The following is a 17,499-nucleotide window of genomic DNA, read 5'->3' on the forward strand; positions in this document are numbered from 1 at the left end:
TAGAGGGAGTGGTGTGAGGGTGTAGTGTGCACTATGTTGGAAGGGAGCGTAGGGAGTAGTGTAGAGTGAACCGAAACAGCGCTGTCGCTCTTTGATGACGTGGTCCAGGACCTTGTGTTGAACACGCGTTTTTCTGGAACTGAACCGGTTTATATATTGATGCCGGTAAGTTTTAATAGTAGCTTTTTTTTAAAAGGCAAGTGAGCTTCGTGTTAATGTGTATTAATGAACAGTGTTTTTGTTGTGATATGACACAGTGTTTGGAATCATGTTGGATACGTGCTGTGTTTATTTGTGCCCAAAATGGCAATAGCTATGGCACAGGTTGAATAAAGGTGGCACATCTTGAGAACTGCAGTTAATAGGGTTGTAGAGTAAACTGTGTTGTGTTTAGGATGTTTCCTCTCTTTACACTTTTTTGTAGGATGACCTGGAAATCCTGGAAATATCGTAGCGTTCCGGGTGTCGAAATAAAGTCGAAGACGCCATAATCACACTTTTGTTTACAAAACTGCAGCCGAAAACCAGCCAGCGTTTCTCACTCCCCTTCTCCCGTCTCTCTGTGTGTTTTCTTACTTACTAAACAGAGAGCTTTCACTGACTCTCAAAGCCAATCAGTGCCAGTACGTTTACCACATGTCAGCTGATAGAGCAGTGACAGCCCTTGACAGGAAGCTCACACTAGACAGGGCACTAGTTGTTTATCACACCTATGGGTCAGTCAATCTTCCTGATGCTTTCAGACTGTGGGAGGAAATCCATGTAGACATGGGGAGAAACCCCTCACAGACAGTGATGCTTACCCTGCCTGGTCTCTTGCTGAGTCTCGCTCTCTGGTTGCCCCAGGCTGGCTCCATCATTACACTATGGAGGTCTGCCATGGATCTGCTCTCTCTCATATGTCCCTGGGGTGTCATCACATGCCTGGCACTTGGGAGCACTAGTCTTCCTAGCCGCCAGGAGTTTCTACCACCAAACGTTACTATGCTACTATCAAAAGTCTACCACCACCAAGCAGGTCTCCTCAGGACACTGGCATTCTTTTATGGAGACTGCAGTCCATTCCTGCCCTGTCTCCATGGCTTGCTCAGTCATAGGGCACGCACTGTGCTTGCCATCCCAGTTCTGACCGCTTGCTGTTTTGTACTCCTTGCCATCAGATTGACTGAGGAGCCACTAAGTATGCTCCTATCTTCAGAGTCATCCCACTTTTAACACCACTGAAGGTGAGGAAACTCAAGTCAAAATTGTCCACAGTGTTGGTGATGGGAAACACAGTAATACTAGTAGTAGTAAATTATCTGCTTCAAACAGTGGGTAACAATCTGAAGTGAAGAATTGAGGTTGTTGGACCAAACCAAACCTTGGTTGCTACTGGAACATTACTTATTTGTGGATTACTAAGGTCTTTTAGGACTGAGCTTTTCAATCTTTAAAGGAACAATCTGTAAGATATTTACTGTACTTAGTCATAAAATGTCCAGGGTGTGTTATCATAGATTAAGGGAAAAGTCAAAGCTAAAACAAACATTATTAAACATAACATTATTATATAAAACATTATGACTAAGTGAACAGAGTTAATGTTATATTTTACCGCACCCAAAAGCCTCATTGTCATTTTAAAATCCCCATGACCAGAGACGGAGTACAATAAGAGGAAATATTGGCCTTATGTTTGAAAAGTGGGGGCAGTTTAGAAGCAGCAACACTACAGAACAGAGCAAGAGCTGGCTATTTTTCTCCTGAACAGGTAACAGAAAATAATTTCTGAAAAAAATAATAGAAGTACAGACACCTGTGTATAGATTAAAAGGAGTAAGCGCCATAGATTGTGTGTTTTATATAAAGAAAGTGAGACATGGTGACATTTGAAATGTGCCAGGACTGTGTTTTGTGTTTTATAGGAAGAAGGTGAATAACAACATGACTGAAAATACCATTGTTTTTTTGTTTTAAAGAAATTAAGGTAGATTAATGTGTTTCTCCATGATGTGTGTGTTTTAAACAAATTAAGGAATAATAATTGTTTGGAAAGCCTCGCATAAGAAGTTTCAAAACAAGGTTTGTTTATAAAACCTAGTGCTAGCTTTAGCTGTTTAAGCTGGAAAGGAATATTCAAGTAAGAAGCTGGAGAATATACGCAAATAAGACTCTTAAACTGACCCATTTAAGGAGAAACAATGCTTGAATATGGAAATTATGAATAAGAAGCAAGGATCTGCCTCCTAAAATTTTTATGTGGTTTAAACAGTACATTCTTGTAAATGTAGGGAAAACAGCAGGGGCTTCCATTTTTGCCTTTCACTTACGTAGGTAAATGTTTAGCGACATTGCATACAATTGTTTTGGGTGATTTAAACGGATAAAGTGGTATAACAGTCACGCGCTAGCTTCAGCTCTTAATGTGGAACAGAGAATTCAAGAAGCTGGCGAATAATGCCAGTAGGACATGTAAACGGACACATTTAAGGTGGAATGAAATGTTTCACTATAAACATTGTGAATAAAAGTTCTGCCTCCTAAACGACATTTAAATTTGGAAGTGAAAATCGATAAGTAACAACAGCCTTGTCTAATTTAAATATTTAAAGTGGGTTTGGGCAGTAAAGCCCAAATGCAGACAAATGATGGCCTCACATTCACTTTTTTGCCTTTCTCTTGCGTAGGTAGATGTTTTAGTGAAATTATGAACACTTTTCTGCGTAAATATGTTGATTGTGGCACATCCTTCTTAGCTATTATGGTCCAAAGTTCTTAAACTCATCTCTTGCTCGTTCGTTCAGTTTTCCTCAAACTGGCAACCTGCTCGAGCTTCACATCTGGGGAGGACGCAGAGGGAACTGTGTTCATTTTAAATGCTTTGTGTTAGTATTAGAGATTGCACCTTTAAAGAACACTGGCCTCCAGTAATCATTCTGATTACAGAGTATCCTTACACTGAGTGTAATGTCTTTGTTCCTCAGGGGTTGAGAAAGGCAACAGCATGGCTAACTCTCTGGGCAAGATGACTTTCAACAATAAACTTATTCTGGCACCTATGGTAAGGGTAGGCACCTTACCCATGAGGCTCCTGGCACTGGACTATGGTGCAGATATTGTCTACTGTGAGGTGAGGCCTAAATACAAGTCAACAAGTAGTACACTGTATCAATGTGTCTCAGTGAAACGTCTATATAGCCTTTAATACAGTGAAATATTTTTTACTTTATGGAATTTGTGTTTAATAATCTTATAGTTATAATTTTATCATCTTTTTGTTAGATCAAAAATTCATACGCCAACATGCTGTAGATTAGCCTAATTTATTAGCATGTGATTTACTGACCAGTAAGCTTTTTTTTATAATAGGGATGGGCATTACTCTCTTAATTAATTATTCAAGTAAATTAGGATTAGCCATTATATGCATATTTGATTGCATATATGCTAATTTAACCTACTCCATGGCTCCAAACAGCTCCACTCTCTCACCACAACCTGGTGTTTGCAGGAAGTTAATGTATTTAATTGCGTGTTTAATTGGATTAAAGGCGATGATTGAGATCTTAATCAAAAACCCTTTTTGTAAAATGCAAAGAATGCTTCCTTACAATTTGCTAGCTCTCTGGTCTGTTTGCATGTTGGAAAAAGGTTCAGTTTTTGTACACACCCTAACTTGGTAAATGGGTGAAAAATACACTAAGGGTCTCAGCACAAAATGGCTTAGGCATTCTCTCTCTCTGTCGCTGGCTGAGCCACAGACAAGAAATGGCATCTTGAGGCATTTGGATGGTAGAGAAATCTCAGAATGTTTTCACAGAACAGGTTTCACTAGAACCATTCCCTTTTAATACTGTGAAATTAGAAAACTTGACTGAAATGCCCATTCCTATTATATAATTATACAATATTTAATTTAAGTACAAAGTAGACAGTACAAAGCAAAATATCACAATAAGTATTAAGACGTACTCTACATTACAAAAAATTACTGATTGCATAATATGTTGATGACAGTTGCATGTAGTTAAGATGCTTGTACAAACAGTTCCATACGTGTACATTTTCACAAAGGTAACTTCATTTTGTAGTGTTTGTTATAAAGTTGTATTTGTCTTGCTTTATTAAAGGAACTGATTGATCTAAAAATGGTTCAGTGTGAAAGGGTAGTAAATGGTAAGTCCATCCTCTCAGGCTTTAATTATTCATCACATGAAAAATGCATAGTCAGTCTTTCAAGATATTATAAAAGGATATTTGGATCTGTATTTTGTGTTACAAAGGGACTTTGGTGGGGGGTTCAGAAATATAAACCAGTGTTAATGATGATAACAACAGAACTGTGTCTGGTAGATGTTTTGGAGACAGTCGACTTCATCGCTCCCGATGAGAGGGTGATGTTCCGTACCTGCAGTAAAGAAAAACGCCATGTCGTATTTCAGATGGTTAGTTTGAAATAGACTCCCATTGCTTTCTTTTTTACATGGAAATGTGTGTTCCAATTTTCTTACAATTTTTCATATTTTCATTTTGATTTTTGTATGTAGGGAACTGCAGATCCAGAGAGAGCGCTTGCAGTGGCCAAACTTGTGTAAGTTATAATAAGGCAATTGTAGTCGTGCCTTTAGATTTTGTATTAAATGATTTTCTCATTGCAGTCTGTATTATAAGGCTATGATGTGCACATATTTTCTTAGAAATAAATGTCTTGTGAATATGTCAATAATCATGGGCAGCCGTGACCTAATGGTTAGAGGACCGGACTTGGTACCTAAAGGGTGCCGGTTCAATCCCCAAAAACCAGTGGGAACATCCACGGCTGAAGTGCCCTTGAGCACGATACTTGAGCAAGGCACAGCTGCTCCCCGGGCGCCAGACATGGCTGCCCCCCGCTCTGGGTGTGTGTTCACAGCTCCTAGTGCACTAGTTTGTGTTCACTGCCACAGATTGGTTAAATGCGGAATACACATTTGTTGTCTGTTGTACAATGATACACATTGCAAATGTAAATTATTGTCACATCCCTGAACAGTGAGAATGATGTGGCAGCTATAGACGTCAATATGGGGTGTCCAAAGGAATATTCCACAAAGGTGAGAGAAACTGTCAGATTCTTGTCCCTATATATTACTTGCTAGATTTCAGGGTGTGTTTTGCATACTCAGTTTCTTATTTACATTCACAATTTAGATTATACAGAAAAATGGTATGGTAATGTTTGATCGTGGACCTGTGAGATATGCTTGTATGGTAGTGCCTGATTTTTACTCTCACCTGTAGGGTGGAATGGGATCTGCTCTCCTCTCTAATCCTGACAAAATAGAGGCTGTAAGTAAAGAATTTCTGACACTTTAGTTCACCATGCGCTATGTGTTGTAATTTGTCCTCAGCCTCCCTAACAGTGAAAGCTCCTGAGAGTCATTAGGTAACTGAAACGCCTACAGCTTCATTAGCAGACATTTGCCATTTGTTCTGTGCAGATTCTGACCACTTTAGTGAGAGGAGTTTCAAAGCCAGTGACCTGTAAAATTCGAATCCTGCCCACTGTAAGTGTAATATGAGTCATAACTCAAGTGTTCAAAATACTGTATGTACACAGCAGTCACTCTAAGTCTGTTATTTTGTTTTTGTGTGGAGCTTATTTGTCAAAACTAATTAAACACTTAAATGGTTCTTCAGCTTGAAGAAACAGTGAACTTGGTGAAGAGAATTGAAAAAACTGGGGTGGCAGCAATAGCTGTCCATGGCAGGTAAACTGTTGGTTTGGGACTTTTATTTTTTTTTTACACCCTTACATTTCAGTGTGGAAATTAAAGGATTTAAGTATGCAGTGGGTGTTTTTACAGTTGATTGTTTTCTATATTTCTTATTCTCAGGATGAAGGAAGAACGACCACGGCACCCTGTCCACTGCAACTACATTCAAGCTGTAGCTGAAAGTGTTTCTATCCCAGTCATTGCTAAGTAGGTATTGGTCTTATTGTACCACCTTGGGGGTGTAGTTCATAAAGCTGGATTTACCAGTAAATGGCAAAGCTGGAGTCCAGTATTCCAGTACAAAGAAAGTGCATACAAAGAACAAAGAAAGGGCCTTAGTCCTTCTGATATTTTCTTTTGAGATTTAAGAGTTATTGTATTTTTTGCAGACAAATAAATACACTAAAAATTCGTTTTGATTTCAAAAGTAATGGGAGGATTTGGTCACTTGATAAGAGACATTTTCTTTAAGAATACACCTGAGATACCACTGGAAGTTCTGCTCCAGTGTTTTGAGCTGTCCAGTGTTGTAACATTAGCATTAGAGGCTCAAAAGAGGTTGTGGCTGGCTTCACATGTCTCAGAGGGGGTTTGTGCTTGCCTTTCATTCTTTCAAGTTGGTGCTATTGTGTGTGATGAGGTTGTGATAAATAATGAATGGGTAAAATTAGGATTGGGTTGATTTTATCTGAAGTTTTTGACTTGCAAGAACTGGGGTGGTCAGTATTCTTTATGCAATCAAATCTAATTGTTTAGCTGATGCTTATTGTGACCTAGTATAATTATAATTAAAGTGCTTTTCTTGAACATTTTCAGAATTAACACCAAGCAAGATTTTTTCTTCTCCACTGCCATTGTGTTACAAAGCATGTGTCACAAAAGCATCACTGGTATTTCGTTAAATGGGAAACAGTTATTTATGTAGTTCCATAATTCCTATCCACATTAGAAGATTCTGCGAGTAATTTAGACTTTTTGGCAATTTCCTGTATTTCAAGACATGGCAAAAAAAAAAACATTCCTTTCATTATGCAATTTTTCCTGCAATCCTACCTAAATAAAGGACAAAGTGATTTGAGATTGGTCCAAAACGGGGCTGCTATGCTCTTAAGGTGAGCCAAGAACAGGGAGAGCTCTTCTGTGCTGACCTTCCCACACTGGTTATTTGTTAAATAAAGAATTGATTTAGAGGTATTATTGGCTGTTTTTAAAAGCTCTAAAAGGCATATTTCTGGCATACATATCAAATTCCGTACCCGTATTTTACTCCACACTCTAGACTAAAAACTGAAAGTGATAAGATCTTTTTCCCATTTTTCCTGTTCTTCCTGTTTGTATTAAGCTGACGTTCATGATTGATGTTTTCAGTTTAGTTTGAAAACATATCTAGACTCCCAGGCTTTACACTGCTTCACTATTTTACTTTGGCGGTTTAATTAATTTATTTTTTTTTAAATGTACAGCACTTTCAGTCTTTCAGATGTGCTCTAGAACTAAAGTTGCCTTGATTCACATAGATTAGTTTTAGACTTGTTTATAGGCTGCTTCTGCTTTGGATTGAAATGCTGCTGTACACATTCCAAAAGTCTTCTTGCCTTATTTTTCTAAATCTGTTTCTCTTTCCTTGTTCTCGCTTCTGTTCATGTAGCGGTGGCTCAGTGGATCATGTTAAAATATACGAGGACATTGAAAAGTTCCGAGAGGTGACAGGAGCGTCCTCTGTCATGTTGGGTCGAGCTGCTATGTGGAACCCTTCGATTTTCCGCAGCCAGGGGGCAGTGTCTGTGGACGAGGCTATGGAGGAGTATCTCAAATATGTGAGTGGTGAGCTTTTCAGAGTGTCTCCACAAATAGATATTCTTTGTTAGCTCTTTCCATGGTGTGGCCTCTGTGAATGCTCATGCTTCAGATACAGCATAATAAAAAAGCTTCAACAATAGACTGTTTTGTCTTTGTCTGTTGCAGGCTGTTCGCTATGATAACAACACCTTCAACACAAAATATTGCCTTTGCCAGATGTTGAAGGACAGGGTGGAATCCCCGATGGGGAAACAACTCCATGCTGCTCAAACCAATGGAGAAATCTGGTAAAGCATCTATGGAGATATACAGAAGGTTTTTGTGGCTGAAACTGCAGATTTGAATGCGGGCAATGCCAATGTACTCTAGTTTTAGTATTGTTTTATTTTACAATTTAAATGTAATTACATAATTTATTACTGGGATACTGTGGGTTTTTTTTAGTCTCTGCACCTACATACGTTCAGTTTTTCCATGTCCACATAAACAATACTTTATTTCCAAGTTCTTTTCATAAATTATATACTCTTCTGCTTGCAAATACAGATGTGGTACTGTTACAGATACAGTTTGAATCCTGAGACCCCATACTATACTCCAGTAAGCTTTTGCTATTGATAACAATAACTTCTGAAGGCTGAAAAATTTTGATCCCTGCCAAGAAAATGCTGTCATGGCACAGAATGCAAATACATCCCAAAACAAGCGTCTACATGTGATTACATATGCAAAGAGAAAATGACAGATTGTACAATGTGTGTGTGTGTGTGTGTATATATATATATATATATATATATATATATCAGTTCTGGGTTCACCTAAGCGCACAGTTATATTAAATAAACGTTACTGGGCAAGATTCCTAACACTATATATTTTCACTTCTGAAATAAGATTTCACTTAATAGAAACTATTTTACAAACAAATTTAGTTTGAATTTATAAACATTTTATGTATTGAATTTATGGGAGTAATAAATCTCCACCTCATTATAGGCAGTGTTAATAGATAATGCACTCCAAAATTACAGAAAGATATGTCAGACCTTTACCATTTTCAATGCTGCAGGGACTTTATCTTGTTTTTTTTAAACAAATGACATAGGGTGCTGTTCCCAGAATGATGTTGTCACATGTCGGTGCCTTCTGATGACAGATAACAACACTATCTGTGTGAGACATTTTCATTGAGGACAATAGTTGCTATTGAAGTCAAGGTTTGAGGCATGCAGTTGCTCATTTGCTGAGGGTAATATGTGGTTTCCTTAATAAGCTTCCGAACTGATGCAGATTTCAAAAAGCAAAGCACAGCTGGGTTCCATCAGTGGGGCTGGGCCATACAGTTAATCTGTGTAGCTTTATTGGATTTATTTAAATCCCAAATTTTGTTCCAAAATGTGTACCTCATTTTGCATTCATTCATTGCAGTTCATTCATTTTGCAGTGAAGTGTTTGGAATGAGTGATTTCTACAAGAAGGCCCAGGCAGATCTGGAGGCCAGAAAAAGAGAACTTCAGACCCACATCATCAATCTTTCAAATCAGCCTACACTGGATGGGGATGTCATCACTATGGCTGTGAAATTTGAAAGGTTGGTCCCAGAATTACTTTCTTAAAAGGAAATTGCATTTTCAGTACAATTCTACATTTTAATACTACACTTGTGCTTACATCAGAGGTTACAGTTGAGGCAAATATTTGTATCATTTATCATGTATCATTTGTATCATTTAATCATATATGTTGAAGAAATAAGTATGTGCATGTATTGTGTATGATACAGGAGAGAATATCCTCCTCAGATTACTCCAAAGATGTATTTGTTGGAGTGGAGTCGGAAGGAGAAGTTGGAGCAGCCTGTGTATGAGACGGTAAGATTTTAAACCCCAGGTTTTCTCCTTATATAACTTGTGTAATTCAAGATCAGAATGTAACAAGAGCAATACAGATGCTGACTGGAATAACAGTACAATTACTTTCAGTCAAGCTTTCACTGGAGAGAAGTAATTAAAAAAAAAAAAAAACTAGTGTCACAGTCACACAGCTCCAGCGACCTGGAGGTTGTGGGTTCAAATCCCGCTCCGGGTGACTGTCTGTGAGGAGTTTGGTGTGTTCTCCCCGTGTCTGCGTGGGTTTCCTCTCACAGTCCAAAAACACATGTTGGTAGGTGGATTGGTGACTCAAAAGTGTCCGTAGGTGTGTGTGTGTGTGTGTGTGAGTGAATGTGTGTTGCCCTGTGAAGGACTGGCACCCTCTCCAGGGTGTATTCCCACCTTGCGCCCAATGATTCCAGGTAGGCTCTGGACCCTCCATGACCCTGAACTGGATAAGCGGTTACAGATAATGAATGAATGAACTAATATTCTTCTTTTGATTATATTGAAATACATATATAATTATGTTTAATATGATTATTTATTTGTGAAAGAATCTTTTTGTATTTTTTGCACCTTAAAAAAAAAACATGTAAATTTCAGATTACAGCCACCTCTTCATCATCATCTACTTCTATTTTGTAATTATTTTTTCCTATTTTACAGTGTTTGAATGTTTTTTTTGTTTGTTTTTTTTAAAGATATTCAGGAACTGACGTGGTCATTTTCATATTCTTTATGCAGTTGAGTGTAATTGTTTAGCTGATGCATATTGTGACTTATTAGTTTCCCACTTTGTCAAAATAATAAATATTTTTTTTTGGAAATAATCATTTTTCCCTCAAGATTGTAGTCATGTTACTTTTTGTCATTATTTGGGTAACATTATGAATTTATATTTGTTTTCAAATATTTTTCTCTCTTTTTTATTCTTTCTCCCCTCAGGAGCAACGTGCTCAAGACAGAGCTTTTCAGTCTACAGTCATATTGGCAAATAAGAAGTATCGGTCGACCTTGTGGTGAGTCTTGTAGGACTTACAAACATTTTAAGTCTAGTATATGACGATTTGTAATTAACTAATGTGTTTTTTGTTCCCTTTTCAGGGAAAAGTCAAAGAAATTTGCTGAACAAGCTGCTGCCATCGTGTGTCTGCGCACACTTGGGGTTCCTGAGGGCCGCATCGGAGAAGAGAACTCAGGACTGGTAAACAAGAGAAAGAGAGCAGAGAAAAGACCAGACATGACAGAGGACAGTGGCATTACAGACTCAACAAACAGGAAGAGACGGATCACTGAGCCGTCAGAGAAAGAGGAACAGGAGTCAAATGACAAGATGACAGCAGTGAACGGCTCTTGTGGTCAGACTGTTCCATGACCACAGCCATGATGAGAGAACAATTATGACCCTTATAAACTTTCTATGAACACGGTGCCTGCGGTGTAACGATGCACTCCATTTGTAACAATGCACCACATCATCCCTCAACAATACACACAGAGGCTTCAGTTGAAGACCTGCATGCTGACTCTGAACATGTCTCCCTTCCTTTTAACTGGGAATCCCTTTTTTGTGGGTATGTTCAGATGCATGAGATGGAGTGCATGTTTTGTGCATGCTTGTTTTTTTTTCCAAAAGACAAGAATATCTTTCTCATAGCTTTGAATCAGAAGCTGGTACATTCTGAGTCAGTGGTTCCCCATCCTGGTCTTGAAATACCAATATTATTTTTGCTGCTACAGCACAGAAAAGGGTTTTTAACTGGCTGGTGGTCTGAAACCAGTGTGAGAGAGCAGGGAACCAAATTAGAGATTAAAACGTGTATAGAATAACGTTAGAGACTAAAGCATGTTATGCAGTAATACTCCAGCACGGGGCTGAAGAAACTCTAATCCTCTCCTGATCAAACTGGACCCCTCTGGAGGACCCTGAGGAGTTGCTGTTTTGAACAATATAGAAGCTGTTCATTAGACCAAAAGAGGGCACTCAACTAACTCTTAATTACTCAACCACTGTGTGTGTTGTGAAAGCCAAAATGAATGCCAAACTATAACTGGGATTTGATTCTGAAAGGATTTTCATTTGGAAATGTTCCATTAGGAGGTCCTATGTAAGACACTGACATATTGAGTTGACTTGATCTTTTAAAGCAGGCCATTGTGTATTCAATCCAAGTTTATTTTTATTAAAATATTTTATTTACATAATGGAAAACTGTCCTTCTTAAGATCAACTTATTTCTTTGCGGGGGAATAAAAACAAAGCCTTACTACAAATATTGTACTAGGGAAGGGTGTTTGGTTTCTGAATGCTTTTTTTTTGTAAACTTCCTTCAGCAAAATAGCATACCGACATATATTTTGCTTTGGAAGAATTCAAGACATAAGTGGCAAAAATATTCTTTGATACTTGAACTGTACACTGTAACTTTAAATGCATGAGAAAATGTGGAGCTTTCTTCAAAGTGCAATGAACTCCTCAAGACAAATCAGGAAGTAAATACACTTCGGTCCTCTGGAAACGTGCGTGTGCCCTTGGTCAAGTGGTTGACGTTCCATGTGGAACGTGGTTTACATTCTCTACAGAGAACACGGTTCTTCATAATGCACTACATCACTAAAATTAACAGTGAGGAGTGTGTGGGTGGCATTTAATGAAAGGAACGTAGGTTGTGCACAATTTATGACACTTGTGCAAAAATGTCGTTTGAGTTTGCTCCTTGTAGAGCATTTTATACAAGACACAGCTTGTTGCCTCTGTCTCGGAGGAAGGCGCGGAGACCGTTGGCAGAGGTGTGTAACCTTTTCTCGCACTGTCTGGCCAGCTGACGTATGGTCTAGAGTCGCGCGCTCGTGTGTGTGTGGTTTGTTTTGAACAACTCACAGAACATTACTGATAATAAAGAACTTAACCCTGAATATAAGTTGATTAGCGCCCGTTACAGTGCACTATGAAGGGCATGAAATCTAGGGCGCGTGAGAAATGTGTCCTGCCCCGGGGGGGGTTATTTGAGTTAATTGAGACACGGTTTGAGTAGTCTGTGAAAGTGAAAGACAACAGTAATAACTGTAGTGTTGCCTGAGAGGCGGAGTGGGGCTGCAGTGGAGGAGGGAGGAGTGTGTTTTTTGTGTGTTCCGGGTTTGCACGCTGGCACCGTGTCTAAACTGTAGCCCAAAGCTGCTCTTCACAAAGTTAACACTGAGAAGGCTATGCATCCGCGAGTAGTTTAGACGGCGGTTCCGGTGTTTCTGAGTGCGCAAAAGTGTCCGTTATTAGTTGCGGAGGCTGGCCTCTTTCTATTCAATGCGATGACCACCGCGAACTACGGCGGCGAGGAGCTGGATTTCAGACTCATGTTCGGCGAGGACTCTCTGACGTCTCTAGGCCACACAGGTCCGTGAGTGAGCGCTCTCTAAAACTTCCCTTCAGTGTCTGGCTCCACGGCGGGCGGGTTTCTGTCAGCGCCGCTGCCTCGCCACTTCTCTAAACTGTTTTGTTCCCGTCTGCCAGCTGTACGGCTTCTAAAGAGGAAACCCAGCAGGCTGCGCAAAATGCCCGCGTACCGCAGGCTCCAAGTTGTAAACAAAGTAATCCAGAGTGCTTTACTACAGAAAGCTCCTTTCTGGAGACACTCGCGGTGTATCATCGTGTGATTACAGCTTGTTTTATTTACCGCCCTCCCACTGAACACAGAGCTTTAACATGTTAACAAACAAGAAAATAAAGATTGCTTTAGACAGTGTTTTGACACAAAATACACATAAATGTAGCCTTTCGTCGTATATTTAAAGATATTTTAAAAGTAAAAACGTTTAGACACATTACTAACTCCTCTGACCTCTGGTTACTATCACCACCAATGGCAACAATGAGTATTTCACCTCAGACCGCTTTGAATGATTTGTTGACATTTTAAAGACAACGCACACAAATGTAATGACAATTCAGTGGAATCTCTTCTTAAATTAAAAAAAGAGAGAGAGGGGAAAAAGTGTAATTTCTCTCAGTTCTTATGTTTTTGGATAGTTCCGACTTTGACTTCGTGTACCCGACTGTAACTGACAAATCCTGCTCTTTGGGTTCTGGATCTTAAAAACTTGTTTTTCGTGTCGATGCACCGCCGCACGGCCTTAACATTAAAGCCACCTCCTAGTCTCTGTAATCCATTGAGCAGATGGGTTTACATTAGTTTTACAATTACTGACTGCGTACATCGTATCCCCGCTTTTACCCTGTTTTACAACCTGTATCTAATCCACTCGCACCAGGGCACCACGCCACCACCTCGACCATCAGTGTCACTGAAGCGCTGAGGATGGTCCACCACACAAATAATATCTGTGGTGGTCCTGAGAGGCAAACAATGTATGCAGAGCAACAGATGGAATATCTACACTACATGTAACTAAAGTGCAGCATTATGGATGAATGGAGCTGATGAAATGTAGAATGAATAAAGAAAAAAGGAGATGTCAGGTCCAGTCAGTGTCTGCTTGATTGCTGAGTAAATTAAATATTTAAGTTTTTCCACTTAAGACTAAGCCTGTGTGCGGTGTATAATACTTTAGTTACAACATGTGTTCAGTGCACACCCACACGTTTATATTTGTAATGTGTGGTCCTGTTTAATTTCCTATTCAATTATCTGTATTCTGCTAGAAACATAAAAACAAGTCTGTGACAATCTTTGCCACATCATCAGTGTTGCTGTTAATGTATTTCAATATTGAAAAATGAACGTTTTAGATAACGTCCATTGTTCGTGATGTAACATAGCTAACAAAATGTGAGGTTGAGAGCCCATTTATCCTCGTTAAGTCGGCTATGATTAATGAAGAACATTTTGAATACTTTAAATTGTATAAAATGTTTCATGTAATACACTTGTACACCATACTACACTTGAATACTAATTGAGGTTGGACAGAATGTGTGTGGAGTTTATGGGCCAAAAGGGACTTCATTCATCATTTCTGTTGATTTATTATAGTACTGTATTTTGTCACAAAGTACATTTAATGGGTTAGTGTTTCTAAAATAGATTCTCTCTGGTGTAACACTTGTTTTCAGAGTGCAATTTTTTCACTACTCCTTCCTCTACTGCTTATCAGTCTGTTCAGAAGTCTTGCTGTCTTCTCACCCTGCATCCTGTGTTTGGTTGTGTGTGTGTGTGTGGTTATTTATAGGGCTGCTGTTGCACTGTTGACAGCATTTAGTTTGCTCAGTTGTCTGAATTGGCTTAAACACTCTCCATAAAATGCTGCTGCCCACCAGGTGCCAGTTTGAAATCAGGTTACATGTGTTTTTTTAGTGTGAAATTCAATATTTTTATGTTTAAAATGTTTAACCTGGCCATATACTCAATTATTTTAAATGAATCCTTATCTTTAGTATACACTGGTGTAGACAGATACAGATTTACTATAGCCATTCAAATCATTAAAGTCAAAAACCTTGTCACCAAATCTAAAATTTTGTGTCCACGATTTGATAAACAAGTTTATTACTATACAGGTAGAATCATTAAATAACACCGTCTCCAAATTGTGTTGTTGTCAGTTGGGGGTGGAGTCTCATTTATGGAGTTCTTGGTTTCTCTCAAGGATCCTTCCTCAGACGCTGAGGGAGTTTTTCCCTTGGCCTGCTCAGAGGAGACTTGGACACATCTCTTTACAGCTGCTCTAGGAAAGACTTTCTGTTGTAAAATGTGCTGTATAAATAAAATTTGACAACAGATATTCCAATCCCCTGAACAGTGCCAACCAGGACAATAATTTCAGCAGACTTCTATTATGTGTTTGGAGTTAGTGGGTTTTCTGTACTTTATCTTTACCTTGTGAAACACATTTTGCAGATGTTGTGTTCCTTTGAAAGATGTTGGAGTGTTCCTTGAAGATTGGCTGGTTTAGTTCTCCCTCATATTACGACAGATTTGTACCCTCTAATTTAGTAGGCACAGGAATTTCCAATTCATGTTTTTCTCTTTCTCTCCTTAGATGTCAGTGCAGATAATCACATCCCCTGCCACCCTCTCCCCTCACTTCAAGAGCAGCCTGTTGTCCAGCAGCATCAAGGGGTTCAGGGTGGCCCCTTTCCCTCAAACTATGCTGCTCCCAGTTCCAGCTACAGCACTGTGGATTCCCCTAGCCGTATTTTTGATTGCCCTAGCATTCAGATCACCTCTATCCCAGCCAGCTGCCAACAGGACACTCTGGGCATCCTCCATGGTGGAATGGATTTGGAGCAGGGAGGAGCTTCTGGGCCTATGGCATCCCGAGACCATCTGTACCTGTCTCTGGACCCATCCTACAGGGACACAGCGGCACTGTGCCCAAGCCCCTGCAGCAGCCTGTCGTCCCGCAGCTGGCTATCGGACGCCTCATCCTGTGAGTCCTTCTCCCATATTTATGATGATGTGGAGGCAGAGCTGAACGAAGCTGCGGCTCGCGTCCGCCTGGTTTCGCCTCTTGTGTCTCCACTGGGCTCTCCTCTACCTTCTCCACTCACGTCTCCCCAGGCATCCCCACAGGTTTCACCAATGGTGTCTCCTTTTGGCTCCCCCAATTGTGTGTATGGAGAAGACCCCTGGTTCCGATACCAGCAGCAACAGCAGTATCAACAACAGTTACAGCAGCCCTTCTATTCTCGGTCTCTGTCGCCGCACCAGTCCCCCTATCAATCCCCACGGGCCAGCGTTACAGAAGAGACATGGCTTACCCCAAGGCCACACTCCTCCTCATCTTCCAGGCCATCCTCACGTCCCAACTCGCCATATGGGAAAAGGCCATATTCCAGTGCAGAGGCTGTGCCAGGGTCCTCCTCGCCTCATCTCTCTCCCTGCCCAAGTCCATCTCACTCTCCTCGAGGCAGCGTCACAGATGAGACCTGGTCGGGCAGCCCTGCAGCAATGGCCGCCTCCTTCCAGTCCTTCTCGTCTGAGATGGACATCCCCACTAAAACCAGAAGGACATATAACAGTCAGGAGCCCACCTCCCTGTTGCCTGCACAGGGAGATTCTGGGTTAGAAGAGCACAGCATTATCTCCCCATCTCTGGATTCAAACGCAGAAGTGTCAATGCCCACACTGAAGAAAGAGGACATGGTGGAACATTTCTTATCTGTTCCACCACACTTCGGATGGGGAAAACCTAAACAAACCCAAACGCCTGTATTCAGGTAATTGAAAGTGCTAAAATATCACAAAATAACACTGCTGTACTTTTTATCCTTTTAAATAAAGGCGCTAATAATCTCTTCTTTGAATTAATCTAACACCACCGAATCAAAGAGGCAGTTAGAAATAAGTTTTGTAGAAATCAGTCAGGTAGACCAGACCTTTTCAGTGGAATAAACTTGTTAACTGGATTGTTTGCAACATTAGGGGTAATATTAGAATTAAGATAAGGGGTCTCTTTTAGAAAACATACTTGAAGTTTCTCCATCTATTTTATAGTTGAGGTTCAGGATGTTAATACAAAACACAATGCCCATGAATAGTGCACTATTTCTAGTGTACTGCTTTTCATATGTGAAGTGCACAAAATGAAATCGATATGATGATAGTTTTGCCAACCCGTCTAACATTTTATTGGATAATGAAAAATCTGCTGAACTTTTGCCATATTTGAACGATTTCTATTGGTCCACACTTCATTAAGTGATTACACAAGGAAAAGTTTAGCTGGAGTTTTTAAAATAATGTTAAAAATATAATAAAATGACTTAAGAGGTTTTATTAAGTGTCTTTAGCGAAATACTGAATTTTGTGTTATAGCTCTTTCTGCTTCTCCGTTCATGTCTCTCAGATCCACATGTTTACCCTCGCTGGATTGTCCTCTGCCCAGTCTGTATGGACAGTGTGAATTAAAGTTGGAGGTACAGCCTAAACCCTACCACAGAGCGCATTATGAAACAGAAGGCAGTCGAGGAGCAATAAAATCAGCGTGTGGAAGGCATCCTAATGTAAAGGTAAGTGTTCTTTTCCCCCAGATGTCAGATATAAGATCAACCACTGAAGCCCAGTCACTACTCTCAGCCAGCATGTGTACAGTCCAGAACAGGGCTAGATCAGAGCTCAATGACATGGCTA

General features: G+C 39.9%; 2 protein-coding genes and 1 long non-coding RNA gene across 6 annotated transcripts in view; 2 read left to right on the forward strand and 1 right to left on the reverse strand.

Annotated features, from left to right (window-relative positions):
* Positions 1 to 11,576, forward strand: dus2 (dihydrouridine synthase 2). 2 transcript variants are annotated; one of them, XM_066667288.1, is made up of 17 exons: positions 1 to 165; positions 1,161 to 1,226; positions 2,967 to 3,112; positions 4,113 to 4,158; positions 4,336 to 4,427; positions 4,530 to 4,573; positions 5,015 to 5,075; positions 5,263 to 5,310; positions 5,463 to 5,528; positions 5,662 to 5,732; positions 5,859 to 5,945; positions 7,387 to 7,555; positions 7,704 to 7,825; positions 8,983 to 9,129; positions 9,322 to 9,409; positions 10,358 to 10,431; positions 10,517 to 11,576. In XM_066667288.1, exons 3-17 carry the CDS (start codon positions 2,987 to 2,989, stop codon positions 10,785 to 10,787), a joined length of 1,512 nt encoding a protein of 503 aa, XP_066523385.1. In that variant the 5' UTR covers positions 1 to 165; positions 1,161 to 1,226; positions 2,967 to 2,986; the 3' UTR covers positions 10,788 to 11,576. The 2 variants fall into 2 exon arrangements, with proteins under 2 accessions (XP_066523385.1, XP_066523384.1); XM_066667287.1 differs by lacking the exon at positions 1,161 to 1,226 and having other exon boundaries at positions 2 to 165.
* Positions 3,995 to 17,499, reverse strand: part of LOC136693981 (uncharacterized) — a 20,477-nt gene continuing 6,972 nt past the window's right edge. The window contains exons 2-3 of the long non-coding RNA XR_010802137.1: positions 16,128 to 16,363; positions 3,995 to 4,390 (exon numbers count right to left, since the gene is read on the reverse strand). This is a non-coding gene — a long non-coding RNA (uncharacterized lncRNA). The remainder of the gene's footprint in view (positions 4,391 to 16,127; positions 16,364 to 17,499) is intronic.
* Positions 12,501 to 17,499, forward strand: part of nfatc3b (nuclear factor of activated T cells 3b) — a 17,166-nt gene continuing 12,167 nt past the window's right edge. For all 3 annotated transcript variants that reach the window (XM_066667284.1, XM_066667285.1, XM_066667286.1), the window contains exons 1-3: positions 12,501 to 12,803; positions 15,407 to 16,586; positions 17,216 to 17,378. In XM_066667284.1, coding sequence (XP_066523381.1) covers positions 12,719 to 12,803; positions 15,407 to 16,586; positions 17,216 to 17,378 — 1,428 coding nt within the window. In that variant the 5' untranslated portion in view covers positions 12,501 to 12,718. The remainder of the gene's footprint in view (positions 12,804 to 15,406; positions 16,587 to 17,215; positions 17,379 to 17,499) is intronic.

The sequence above is a fragment of the Hoplias malabaricus genome, chromosome 4, assembly GCF_029633855.1.
Source record: "Hoplias malabaricus isolate fHopMal1 chromosome 4, fHopMal1.hap1, whole genome shotgun sequence".
In the NCBI taxonomy this organism is placed as follows: domain Eukaryota; kingdom Metazoa; phylum Chordata; class Actinopteri; order Characiformes; family Erythrinidae; genus Hoplias; species Hoplias malabaricus.

Coding starts and splice junctions, on each gene's coding strand:
- dus2 (XM_066667288.1), top strand. CDS start 2,987: ATGGCTAACTCTCTGGGCAAGATGACTTTCAACAATAAACTTATTCTG. Junction 5,311..5,462: donor ATCCTGACAAAATAGAGGCT/GTAAGTAAAGAA, acceptor TGTTCTGTGCAG/ATTCTGACCACTTTAGTGAG. Junction 5,946..7,386: donor TCTATCCCAGTCATTGCTAA/GTAGGTATTGGT, acceptor CTGTTCATGTAG/CGGTGGCTCAGTGGATCATG.